At 47.5% G+C, this 13,825-nt stretch overlaps 1 protein-coding gene across 1 annotated transcript; it reads right to left on the reverse strand.

The window, feature by feature from the left end:
- Positions 1–357: 357 nt before the first annotated feature.
- LOC142564124 (organic cation transporter protein-like) lies at positions 358–13,097 on the reverse strand. The gene is made up of 5 exons (XM_075674980.1): positions 12,470–13,097; positions 7,769–7,984; positions 6,063–6,280; positions 4,128–4,383; positions 358–2,165 (listed from the first exon to the last, which is right to left on the reverse strand). Exons 2-5 carry the CDS (start codon positions 7,964–7,966, stop codon positions 1,566–1,568), a joined length of 1,272 nt encoding a protein of 423 aa, XP_075531095.1. The 5' UTR covers positions 7,967–7,984; positions 12,470–13,097; the 3' UTR covers positions 358–1,565.
- Between the last annotated feature and the right edge of the window lie 728 nt (positions 13,098–13,825).

The following is a 13,825-nucleotide window of genomic DNA, read 5'->3' on the forward strand; positions in this document are numbered from 1 at the left end:
AGGACGTTATAGGACCAAGATGGCCCCACCAAACTGAGGGAGGCTCTGGATGCGTTGATTGCGCGTCTTGTCTGAATTGCATTTCGTCATCTGCGCCGTCGCTCTTGTCCAGAGTAGCAACTTGACTGCGGCCTGGGAGTTACCGATTTCAATGCATGGGCGCTAAGGGGAGCTTTTCTTTGGAGTAGGACATACTACCCCGGTGATCTTTCCTTCCCTTTAACCCTTCCTCGCGAGCAGGGTAGCCAACCGGGCTCGGTCTTGGTTAACCTCGCAGTCTTTTATTTATCCCTGTTTTTTTTTCTTTCTTTACACCTCATGGAATGCATACTCCTAAGAATCAGGACATAAGCTCTGGCAATGACGTAATCAAGATAACTTCGAACCCGAAGTAGCTTGTTACTCGAACGAAACATTGAGGCTTGCAAGAAAAGCGTTTTCACTACTCGGAAAAATATACGAGGCGCTGCAATGTGCCTTTTGAAGCAACCAAAGCCATGTCGTAGTAAATTTTTCTTGCAGCAAGCGAAGTTCACGCGCTAGCTGAATGGTTGCAGCGAAAGATTTCACCCTTAGTGATCTTACTGCGAAACTCTATACCTGATCTTTTAGATAATATAGAGATAAATCGACATGAAGCATCACGTATTCGTCAGTGCGAGCTCTTTCTCAAATTTAGATTAGCCGCTAAGACGAATGATGGCTCGAAATTCAGGTTAGCGGTCAGTCTCACCCTGGCCACGGAGATTGAGGGCCGTGCAGGCATTCGCAATTTTTCTAACACGTGTTCCTGGAAGCAGATACGCAATCCGTCCATCCCTTGTATGAAAAAACGTGCGTATACTGCATGGAAGGTTGCTATTCCTGTTGCAAGGCATAGTGCGTTTATCGCACATTAAATTTTAAGGAGAAACACAGCACATCAGCGACAGTTTGCACAAAAGCCAGGTTACCCGAGTAACCTACATTCTTGGCACTGTTTATTCGAAGTTGTCGCCGTGCAAAGTCTCCATTGGCATTCCCACAAGGCAGCACTGAATTGGTCTCTCTGAGAAGGTTGTTGCATTTTAAGCATGTTCTCAGTTGTGAAACGGTGACGCAGTAGACCTCACAAATCGCCTGCAACAAAGCTGCAGAACGTATGAGCACTCTGGGAGCATCAGTTCTGTGTCAAACAGCGCGCGTTGGTGTATCGCATTTTGCACACTACTGTGCGCGCCCCTGATACAGAAGCACGAGCAAAACTTCACGGCACGAAGTCTTATCCATAAACACACCTACGTGTCTTTTCCAACACGGACAATTCGCAACTTCCATCTAAACGTCGATACACTAAATAATCACAAAAACGTGGCCAACTAACATCGACACGTGTTTGATGGCCCCTAGCAATGAGCGTGCCAAGTTCACCACACAAAACTGCGCTTTGGCACAGAAGCGCAGGGTAACATTACGGTTATTGTCAGTTCTCGGGGTCATGACAGTCAATATCTTGAGGTCCACACAGGTCATCAAGAAAGTTTCGTGGAAGGAGCCAGACACGCGCAACACTACTACTAAGGCATTCATTTATACTCTGAATGCACCGACTCCGTAGGAGACTGCCTCTTGTGCACCCTCCAGGACATCGGGCTGCCCTCTGACGAAATCACTTCGCCCGACTTGTCCCGAACAACCGGTGACCCTTCGTCCGCGATCAACTCCGTCGGAGTAGGCGGCGCGAGCACAATATACACCGCGAAAGCGAGCAGACCCAGTGACGTTACAGCCGTGGGTATCAAGCTAGTGGGCAGCGGCATAGACTCGAACTCCCGGAACAGCGCACCCATCATGGCTCCGATCCTGCCGGACATGAACGCACCGGAGTAGCCCAGGCTTCGCACCGGAGTAGGGAACGCATCGACAGTGTGCACCACTAGAGCGACGTAGGCGACGTTGAGAATGATCACGGAGCTGCAGTAGACCAGAAGCAGCGACAAGCGGCCACCCGCGGCGACCAGGGCCGACTGAAGCGCCGACATCATGGAGCAGGCGGCCAGCAGGGAAAATAAGGAACGCAAGCCGCCATGACGCCGCGTCAAGCCGTAGGCGACAGCCATGGCCGGGAAGTTGCCGGTCACCACGAACCACACGGCCGCTTGAAGCTGGGCGTGCGAGTCGGGGCCCTTAAAGGCAGTCATTCCATGAAAAGTAAGGGAGATGGCAATCTTCTAGTTTGTCGCAGTGCAAGCTAAACTACAGGGACATAGAAGGCACATAAGACAACACACAGTTTTATGCGTGGTCTCACGTCCCTCTTAAGTTCATGTCGTTGAGGCTGCCCGGCAACAAATCAGTATAATACCAATCACCAACAAGCACATATAGCAGACATAGAGAGCCTAATCCCCTCATACGGAAATGGGATTTACACTCGGAAGCTGAAAAAAACAGGCCCCCTCTTAGCCAGAAACCATTATATCTTGGCCACTTGAATATTTTCTTTTTTTTCACCGCGGTGCTTTTCGAGGCCTAAAGCACACTTGTAGATTGAACGAAGATAACGTCATCGCCTGATATGATGCACCTGGCCTGTCTAGACTTGCCCTTTTCCGGACGAACATGTAGCCGTTTCTATCCCGTTTACCCACTTCACTGAGAGTTAATGGTGTTGTAGACTTCCACTACGTTTCATCTCACTGGGAAGAACAGTTCGGGCGTTATCACGTGGGTACGTAATTCAGGAGAGCACGTTGTTGGGCGAGTCGGTCGTACATACTTAAAGAAGGGAATTGCGCTAAAAAAAGACACGGACGAGTAAGGACATGAGTAAAGTCCATGTCCTTACTCGTCCGTGTCTTTTTTTAGCGCAATTCCCTTCTTTAAGTATCACGTGGGTATTTTTCACACTGGGTCTTCATGTTGAGAAATGCTGAGACATAGAGCTCGCGATGTCCCTGCAAAAGCGCAATCGTGCCATCAATAACCGCTACGGTAAAAGACGTCGTGTGGGGACAGATGGCGCTAGTACTCCGTTGCAAAGAAATTGGCATTTTTTGCAGTGTCGCCAAAGCCGACACGCCATTTCCATTGCTTTGGACTGGCGTTGCTTCAGGCAGCATACGTACGACAACAAATATGCGTCGCTCTCTTGTGCATCAACGCTCAAACGCGGCAGATAAGTTTAGTTTTTAATGTTTGACGACTCTTTCCCGCATCTTATATACGTGAACTTGTAGCGTCTAAATATCAGTATATGCTTCAGTGACGTGTGTACGACCCTTCATGCCTCCGTCATGGGCGATGGCGGCATCGACGGCAAGTAATTTAACAGAGCACTCTAGATTGCACCGCCACAGAAAGTGTATTGCTAAAAATCCTGTAGGGCCTTTTAAATGTACAAATAAGCAAACAAAGCTCATTGGGAACGTTTACCATTTGTTTTCGATTAAGAGAGAGATACAAAAGGGAAGGAAAGACAGGGAGGTTAGCCAGTGTAAATACCGGCTGGCTACCCTGTGCTGGGGAAAGGGGTAAAGGGAATAAAAGGAGAAGGAAGAGAGAAAAAAACAAGAAAAATGCACACAGTAACGCGATCTAACGCGCAACAATATGTTTTCGATTAAGCTAACTTGAATAGAAATAGAGGGTGTGTTCCCATTCTGGCCAGCATTATAGGCAGTCTACGTTGTCAACTACGAAAACAGCTCGGAGCCCAAGGAATGGAACACATCTGAATCCATCTGGCAGATTCATCTGTGGTACGATTCCCCCTCGGGTCAACAAGGAAAAGTTAAGAAAACACATGTTATTGCTGTATTTCAACACTTTGTGTATGCGAACCTGCGGAAAAGACAGCTTCACTTACATTCGCGCATAACAAAACGTGACTAGGTTTTGCTTTGAGAAGGCGACCTTCCCGTCGAGCTTCTAGGCATTCTGCTCAGCCGACATCTTCTTTGGGGCGAAGTTGCGCGCGTCGTTTTTGACTTAGATGCTGCCTTCGCAAAGCTGCCCCTTTTGCCGGCTTCGTTACCGGTACTTAAAATGGCCACTGTCCGTTTAGCTGTCTGTTTAACCTTTCACCGCAGGTATTGTAACACAGACTGAATTGAATTAAGTGTTATCGTGTAGATGAAAGCACCGACCCAGGGGGGTAGGTTCTCGTAGTCCCGGGCGTAGTAGGCAATGTACACGAAGAACCAACATCCGAACAGGGCGAAGCAGCGGGAGCACATGTGCAGCGACGTGATGCAGCGTAGAAGCCTCGCGGATCGGAACGTCCCGCCTCCGCGCGACTCGACGTCCTTGCGGATCCGGTCGAGTCGGTCGCGCACAAGGTCCGGGTCCTCGAGGTTGAGGCGAGCCGCCCACAAGATGACGCGCTCGGCATCGTCGAACTTGCTGCGTGTGGTTTGCGAAAAAAAGAAGAAAGTGAAAAGCTGCGCTTAGACGATTCCTGCAAAACAAAACAAAAATCGCAGGATATCTGTCGACGTTACTGCAACCAAGCAACGTAGCGACAAGCCATACGGCCACTGCCGAAACGCGTCATGTATGAGGCGTGTACTGTAGGCGGGATCCTCTTCCGCGATTCTTTCTGTACACGCAGCGTGATCTAGCGGCATCTTCGCAACGTCCATGTGTGATATATATGAACCAGAAGAAGGGAAACTGATGCGCCCGATTTTTATCAGTCGGATCATAGGAAGCCAACAATGACACGGACAGCATAGGGGAAATTATGTTTAGCTGTTAGTTGTAATAAAGAAATTATACATGAATGGAAATGAACGTGAATGAAAAAAACTGCCCGCAAGTGGTTTACCAACCCACGTCTACGGATTACGTGTGTAACGCTGTTAGCAGTTGAGCTACCGCGGCGCCCTTTTCTCGTCCACTTTCTGGGGTATTTATGTATGTCTACTAGAATTAGCCCTAAATTAAATTTCGGGGTTTTACTTCCAGAAATCGTGATTCGACTATGAATCGCGTCGTAGCGAGGGACTCCGGAGTAATTTTGACCACCAGGGAACCTTTAGCGCGCCACCAATGCACGGGACACGGACGTTCTTGCATTTCGCCCCCATCGAAATACGGCCGATCCGCGACCGGGATCTCGTGCTCAGCAGCACAACATCATAGCGACTTAGCCATAGCGCTAAGACTAGGAGTTTTAGCCAGCTAGTGGTGATGTGGTGATGACAAATCTGGAGCAATAATAAAATGCTTGGCTCCTTTTGGCTCACTTAAACTTGAATCTTGGCTCCTTTTCTTCAGTACCTAACCGCAGCACTAATTAAGTCCCGCCTAATACACACAACAAAAGAAAACAAGGCGCACCGTAATCATTCAACCCAACGTAAATGTGGCAGAATGACCGAAGAGGACATAGAACGTAGTTGAAAATCCGTATAGATAAATGCTGTCTTTCCAGAAAAACATGGTCAGTAAAAGGGAATTTATACCTTCTTTACCAAGACTTTGCTCCGTATGGTACCAGCGTTCTCCCATATTCCCGTTCTCCCATATTCCGTACAAATGGTGTATTCTTCCCGTTAAGGTCATCCTATGCCGTAATCTTAAAGCGAGTATGCAGGTTTCCTTGCCTGTTTGGACGTTTCATTGGTTCGTCGGTAGTCGGTCAATGATCGCTGGTCGGATCCAGCAAGGAAAACGTTCGCTCGCTCTCTCTCACTTGTTCACTCTTTCGTTTACTCGTTCAGGCTTTTCGCGTAGATTGACAATCATCTTCAATGATTAACGCGAATATTTCTTCATTTGTGATTTTTCTAATCGATAACTAGACCGGCTTAGTTCGAAAGCTGTCCTCATCTATAAACCTCTTATTTGTGTTTACATCGATTATGCTTACCATGACACTGCCCTCGGGATAGAACTGCGACCACTATTCAGCCTAATGTCATACTGTAGCAGTTCTGGGATTATCTGTATCGAGTGGAATAAATTTTAAAAAGAAAGGTTGGATCATACTGGTGTAAACACGTGCCTGGCGTTCCCCTGAAGCTCTGACCATATTGGGTGGCGTAGATGAGCGTGTTTCGACAACCTACATAGCTCACTTGTTGTATAGGCACCAGTGGGGCGACTCTTCGATGGCGCACACCAGGAACGTCAGCAATAGCGCTGGTACCAGTAGCAGGGCGTGCAGCATGCGCCAGGTCGAGGACATCTCCTTCACGGCAATGGCGAACAAGGGGGAAATGGCCGTGGCCAGGCTCACGGAGGCCGCCACGAAAGACGCTCGCGGGCCAGATGGCGTGGACTCGAACAGCAGCACCTGGTTTCAGAAGGTACAAAGAGAGAGACAGAAAAGAAGAGGACAGGTGTATGGAGCTTTGGCAGACGGGAAGCGATGTGAATTGCTACCCTGTGCGTGGGAAAGCGATACGGGCGATGAATTAATAATGAACGAGAGAGGGAAGTTTTGACGAGGAATGACCACACTCCGCCACCATAAGCCTGTCTTAGAAAAACAGAAACGTCAAGCGTAGCTTGTAGAGCCTGCTTTGTAAACGTCTCTCAACGCCGGAAGCCTTTAGCTATGCACTCGTTAGACAACGTGACATTAATGCAAGAAGACACTGAGAAACATCTGCATCCACAGCCTAACGTTAGAATGCGTGAGCGTGTGTTTAACACATGAATATAAACAAGGAGATCTGATGTTGGGTCCTTTGAACAGCGACGACATGCTTCAGCGGAAGGAAAAGTTGTAATTATCTGGTGCGAAATTATAGAATACCCGGGCGCATAACACTAAAGTAGTAATACCTGCGTAGTTGCAAGCAAATTCTTCTTGTTGCCTAGCTTCAAGTTCACAGCATCCTGTATTTTCTTTTATTCATGTTCCTATCAGTTTTCAGACCATCATGCCTGTTAAAACGAGCGCCACTGTCTACCTATGATTATGGGCTTCCATCAGCTTAGCCTATTGATCTATCATAGTTTGTGATGTACTTTTTTGCTGAAGTAAATAAAGAAATCCGTCCAAATAATCCAGGTATACAAAGATTTTTTATGACACAATGGGGGGGGGGGGTGATAACCGGGGTCTATATATATATATATATATATATATATATATATATATATATATATATATATATATATATATATATATATATATATATATATATATATGAATCAAGAAAAAGAAATGGGCGTGGGCAGGACATGTAATGAGGAGGGAAGATAACCGATGGTCATTAAGGGTTACGGACTGGATCCCAAGGGAAGGGAAGCGTAGCAGGGGGCGGCAGAAAGTTAGGTGGGCGGATGAGATTAAAAAGTTTGCAGGGACGGCATGGCCACAATTAGTACATGACCGGGGTTGTTGGAGAAGTATGGGAGAGGCCTTTGCCCTGCAGTGGGCGTAACCAGGCTGATGATGATGATGGTGATATATATATATATATATATATATATATATATATATATATATATATATATATATATATATATATCGTTCGTTTGAGGCTTACTCGAGCTAGGATTTAACAATATTCAACTCGGCTAAGTTCACTCGAACTCAGATTCACCAAAATTCTTTTATTCCGGGGCCCCTCGCTCGCATTTATACTCGGGCACTGTTTCCACTTACCAAAAATCTGTTCATCCGGGCTCAATCAGGCTCGGACGCATAGGTACGTCTCATTGAGAGTGAGTCTTAGTGAGCGTGAGTGAGTTGCCAACCTACGCATTCCTGACGCACCAACAAGTCGCAATCACCGCTCTACTCTACTCCAAAGATTTCCGGCATGCATACCGTGGAGGTAACGTCGAGCGCGCCGGACGATGCCGCTGACACGAACCGCAGAGCCGTAAACCCGGCCAATGATTTGGAAAGGCAGGCTCCCGTACCGGATAGCAGAAGCAATATCAGGGCTCCTATCAGCACTGGCCGCCTTCCCACAATGTCGGCTGTGAGGCCAAGAGTGGGCACGGCGGCGGCGCCGCCTATCATGAAGCAAACCCATATCAGCTGCGAGAACCAGAACAAAAAAACGGGTCAGTTCAGGTCGTCAAGCAACTTCACGTCCATTGCAAGACTAAAGCCGCAGCCGGACTCTAATTACCCGTCTTCTGGCAAGTGCCTTAATCCTATCTCTGTCAACTTGTGGGTTTGGTGAAACTGGGATACGGCTATCATGTAACCTCTGAACGAAAGGGCCAATTTTGTTAGTTTGGAGTGTCGTGCGAACCTGGAAAAGTTACCGAAATGCAGCTACCAACTAGATAAGAAGCGAGAATTAGTCGCAGGGTAAGTAAAATCAGCGGTACGGGCACAATTAGTATAATTATAGCATCAAATTAACGAAATTACAATGTAGACTATCTACACATCCGTACACTATCTCGGCAATTGGCCCCAACAGGCCTCTTCATCAAAAATAATTTGCAATTTGCAGGCGTTCTCGTATTTCCTCTTTACCTAAATGCACCTAATGTTAATACATCTACTTCATTTTGCGTATATTGCGCGGATATGTTCCGACAGACCTAATAACATGAACGCTGCATATTCAGGGTACTCACGTGATACTTACACATCCATTTACGTGCTTAAAAACGCAAACAAAAGAAAAAAATGGCAGTGGCTTAGCTCTGCTATGCCAGGATTTACGTAGCGAAAGCTAAGGCATAGCATGGTTAGCCTTGGTTATTCTTGATTGCAAGTCCAGGTTAGTCTAGTTGTCTAGCTATGTTGCGGCGTTTGGCCAATCGTTCAGCGCTGTTCGTCTGTTTCCTGGGCGATTCGTTTCCTCTTCATCTCGTTCCGATGTCGATTCCAGGCCTCCCCCCCTGCTTATCAAAATTGTCGCCGTCCATACTGCCGCCTCAACTGTGGTTGCGGTGCACACGAACTCTCCTTTTCAATCCTCCGACATGTTATCAAGCATGCGGCGCAGCTGGCGAAGCGAGTGGAGGCGAGCACAACGACGAGGAACGCGGTGTGACGTCATACCAAACCGCGGCGGCGGCCAGGCGCGGCGCTGCGCAGCGGCGGAACACCTGCGGCTTGGTGCTACTAGTGGCGCATGCGCAGTAGTGACCAGGGAGCGAGAGAGAAATATCCGCGGCGAGGCACACGTTGTGACGTCATGTGCCTCCTCGGAGCACCGCCACGGTGAAATCGCAATTCCGCGACCAGTAAAGCTTTTGCTTTAAAAGAGAAGAATGGCTTAGCAACCAAAGCCGGCGGACAACAGAACGTCCACGTAAACGTGCGTAAAAAAGTTACAGTGACGTTACAGCACGTTAACGCGGCTGACGCGCCAGCGTATACGTGCTATAACGCACACGAAGCTATCGGCCCTAAGTGCGCCTAGTCGCCTGCACGCTCCGTATCGCAGATGGTATTCAAGACAGGGTTCGCGCAGCCGCGCCATACGCAACAGCCGCCGGAATGGAACCCGTAGAATGACACGCCTCCCCCCCCCTCATTGAGAAGACGTGAACTTCCCCCGCTTTCTTCCCTTGCGCACTTGAGATTGATCTGCCGTCGCCGGCTCACCGACGCACGGTTTCACTCGCACAAACAGAGCACGGCGCGCGAACACGATGTTGTCACGAGGCAAACCCGGTACGTCCCCATCGCAAACAAAACCTGTAGCAACTGCTAGACGAGGTCAACCCAGCGCGCCTCCGCCTACCTCCCTCCTCCGTGACAATTGACTTCGTTTCTCCTTCCCCGCTTCGCTCAATGTCACCTAGGCTTTCCTCTAGGTGGCGTTGCTTTGCCGAGCTAGGTGGCGCAAACCACCGCCCCGTTCCAAAGGGGACGCTCTTAACATCCATCCATCCCAGCGCGCACGGCGCGCGATTTTCTTCACCTTCAGATGGCAACCTCCTCCGCTTCCTTCGAGACTTTGAACAAACATTCGCCGATTACGCTAGTTGGCCAGTTAAGGCACGTTCACACCGAAAGCGGAGCGTCTAAGCGGACAAGCGGATTTTCAAAGCGGCGAGGCGGCGAGCACCCGCGCCTGTTCAGACCAGCCTCGTTGTCTGGCTGTCCGCGCTGCCGGGAAGGCGGGGCATCTCGCAATATCTTTAGCAATTTCAGGGACGTGCCGCCATCTCGCGGCACTTTGGGTTTGTTCGCGCACTTTCGATATTTTTTTCGTCGTGCGTTGGCGCGCTCTCGTCCGCTATCTACTTCTGCAAAATGATGAGCTCAGACGAAGAATACGAGGTCGTTGGCATTTTACTCGCCACTTGTATAGTCGCTGTTCAAGATTTGTTACAGCGCAGCACAAGACAAGGATAAAAGAAGTATAAAGCGACGACACGGCGCCGTGTCGTCGTTTTATACTTTCTTTTGTCTGTCTTGTCTTGAGCTGCAACAAACCTTACTATAGATCCGAACCAACTGGCCCAACTTGCCGTTTTGACGCTTTTCAAGAACAGAAGCGAAAAGCCCAGAGAAAGACATTCGTTTGTATTCGTTCGCCAGCGTTTCCGCCGCGTCGGGTTCTGATTGGCTGCGGCCAAAGCGGCCAACTTGTCTGCGCGGAAAAAATCGGTCCGTGCGAGATCCGGCAAAGCGGCCGCGCATTTTCCGCAAAGCGGAAAATCCGCGGCCGCTTGGCCCGATCCGCTTGTCCGCTCCGCCTTCGGTGTGAACGTGCCTTTACGCTTCCGCGCAAAAAAAGAAAGAAAACGCGAATGAGAGAACTCTAGCTCAATAAAACAATTGATGTGTCTAGATGAAATATATTAGTACCAGGGCCAATAGTTCAGTTGGCACTTGCTAAGCACGTGCGCGGGATATCCCGGATATTTTCATAAGGCCCACGCATTCGCCGCGAGCGTCTAGGTTGCGTGTTTTTGAAGACAAGGTTCACGAATGCCCGAGATATGGGCGCTCCAACGGGCATTTTTCGAGATTGGTTGAATGAAGCCGCAGTTGCTAAAATGACTTTTAGCAATAAAATGTGTAACTACGGCCAACCCAAGTGAGTGGATTATTGTAACTTCAATGTGCTAACATTTGGGTTCGACGTTGAAAGGATATTACTAAATTAATAGTGCAAGCTCAGACGCAGCGGAAAAATGTCTGCAATTTCTCCGTTGTAGCTTACGCAGGTTATCGAACCAGAACCGTACCGAAAACCGGGAAAAAATGTTTTGAAAACTGGGAAAGAAATGGTTGTTTTGTTCGGAACTGAACCGGAAAGTTAATTTTTTTTCACTCCGGTCTCCGAAAAACATAAAACAATCGTTTTCAATTCACACACTACAACTGCAGTATTTCATCCATGCATTGATTGCAGCTGTGGCTCGCTATGCTGCCTCATTTGTAATTTCACGCCTTTTTCACCTTGATTTTCGAATAAGCAACATCACTAGTACCATTGCCAATGAGTCATTACAACGTACGCATCGGTACTAGGTAGATAGAGAAGTTATGAAAAAGAAGAAAGAATATGAAGATGATGTACACAAAAATGCTATAATGAAAAGCATATATAGCATACTTGAATAACTCCAGCTGGCTAGGTGATTATTATCACCGCCCCTTTTCAACGTCAATGCAAGTAAATCATCATCAGCATCGAAGTTCAAGAGGAAAGTTCGGTTGCCAAATTACGCGTGTCTTAGCATTCGCTATTGCAGCAACGTTCCATTCTTTTCCGAACACACACGCAGGCTTCACAGCGGCGGCGCTAAAGGGCACCGATTGTCATCAGGTAAGCGCGAAAGAGGGGTCTCGCTACAGCCCACGCTTCATGCATAAGCCGTTTCAACGGTGGCAATATGTTGTGTTGCTAATTAATTTAATCCTAAAAACATTGCCGTTGACAGACATCGTGAGGTGGTGGGTTCTGCAGATTCTTTTCCTCTACTTCCCTTCCCTCTACAAATAAGAGTAGCAGGCTAGACGACTCTGTGATCTAAAACGTAAATTATGCTGGTCTCCTGTAATTATTTTTTTTTGGTTATGCAAGTGAACTTGTACCGGTTCGAACCAGTTTTAACCATTCTTGTTTTGCCCCACTGTTTAACCGGGAGGGGACCATTTTTCTTGAACCACAACGAAAACCGGAACGAGAAATGTTTCGGTTGGGCACTCTGAGCTTACGCAATTGATTATGATGTTCTCTTTCATAAGCAGTAAAATTCTTATTTACGCTGTCTAAACCGGCAATTTTCACTTCTCTCCGGGAAATTTTCAGCAGTCCGCTTTACTGTTCAGTTAATTTACACGGGCTGTCATGCTTTGTGTGTAATCTCTGCCAACGTGTCATGCAGACATGGGTTCCATTATGTCCTGAGGTGCGGGAAAAGCGCGTGACTCTTTGGAGCGAAGAGTTGAGTGCGCTGAAGATCCATAAGTGTCTACTGCCAGCACCAATTTCAGTTCCGATTTCGATCCGATGAAAATCGAATGCAGTCAACTACAGACCGTGTACGCCTCATGGTGTTTCTGTATCTCTAATTGAAAACGTCCAACGCTGCTTACCTGTTTCAACCGTTTCCGCTGGCAGACAAGGTCCCACTCGGCGACAATGGACGACTTGGACTTGCTCTTGTCGTACTCCCAGCGATTGCACGGCACCTGCAAAGCAATGAATATCTTGAGCCACAGTAAGAAATACCAGCCCAACAAACTCGTCTGAAGCAGGAGAGCGGCGCGCTCAAAAGTGCAGTGGAACTGATTTGAACGTGATCGCTTCAGGCCAAACAGATCTGGAATGAAGCTTCTCCCCGCAACTTGCTTCTGACAGCAGGTTAACCTACGGAATAATTTAAACTTTACTTTATCACTCTACAACGTACGTCGCTTCTTCAAAACACGCAAGTATAATCAACGTTAAGTAATACTACATTATTTATCTTATACCTGTGTCACACGGCCACATTTGGAAGGCCTTCCAGTCGACGGCCTTCGAAATGCCACAACTCTATCGACTCAAAGGAGTTGTCGCGCTGCTACACGGCACTTTCGAAAGGCCGTTGAGTGGTTCAGGCGTTTCTCGTAAAATTGTGTGGCGCTGCGGATCTTTACTTTCGTTTTCATGTCACGAAAAGTTAAGCAACATTCAAACCACTTAAAAGCACTATAATTTCTTTTATTATTCTTTACACACCTAAAGAAATGTTTATACACTGCCATACATATATGTTTAGTTTCTAAATTGTTGAGTTGCGAAACTGCAGCAACGCTTGCGTCGCTGCATGTCGCTGTTGTCGAGAGTATGTGCAGTTCGTACGTATCAAGTGGCAAAAATACTTTGTTGAATAATTAATAACTCATATATAGTATTTTAGAGCATTTTGGTTTAAGTTGTTTTTTCCAACCAATAGTACGAGCACACTTTGAACGAGAGGGCATGTTCACACTGTTTCCGTTTCCGTTGCTCAAAGGCCATTGAGATTTCGATAGAGTTGTAAGGCGCTCCGTTGACTCGATAGAGAATTGACTCGGCGGCCTTCGAAACCGCCCGTGTAGCAGCTCGAACTTGACCTTTGAGTCAACTGGCTATCGATTGGAAGGCCTTCCAAACGCCCGTGTGACGCGGGTATTACACTGCGCATAGCGTCAACCAGTGCGCTACGAGAACAGACGATGAACACTGGATTTCAACAGAAATGTTTTCTTTCTTTCACACGTGAATGCTTACCTGAAGAAACCGAGCATATAAATAAGATGAAGAGGCGATCCGTAGCGGTGGTCGCTAGTATTTTTATATTTTCTTCTATAACAATCGTCATTACAAAATAAAAGCAATGGCGCAAACGCCAGCGATCGCCCTATGTTCTTAATGTCATTCGTCCGCTTCGTACGCCCTGTATAACAAACGCTATCATTTTTAAG

This window comes from Dermacentor variabilis, chromosome 11 (genome assembly GCF_050947875.1).
Source record: "Dermacentor variabilis isolate Ectoservices chromosome 11, ASM5094787v1, whole genome shotgun sequence".
Taxonomy (NCBI): domain Eukaryota; kingdom Metazoa; phylum Arthropoda; class Arachnida; order Ixodida; family Ixodidae; genus Dermacentor; species Dermacentor variabilis.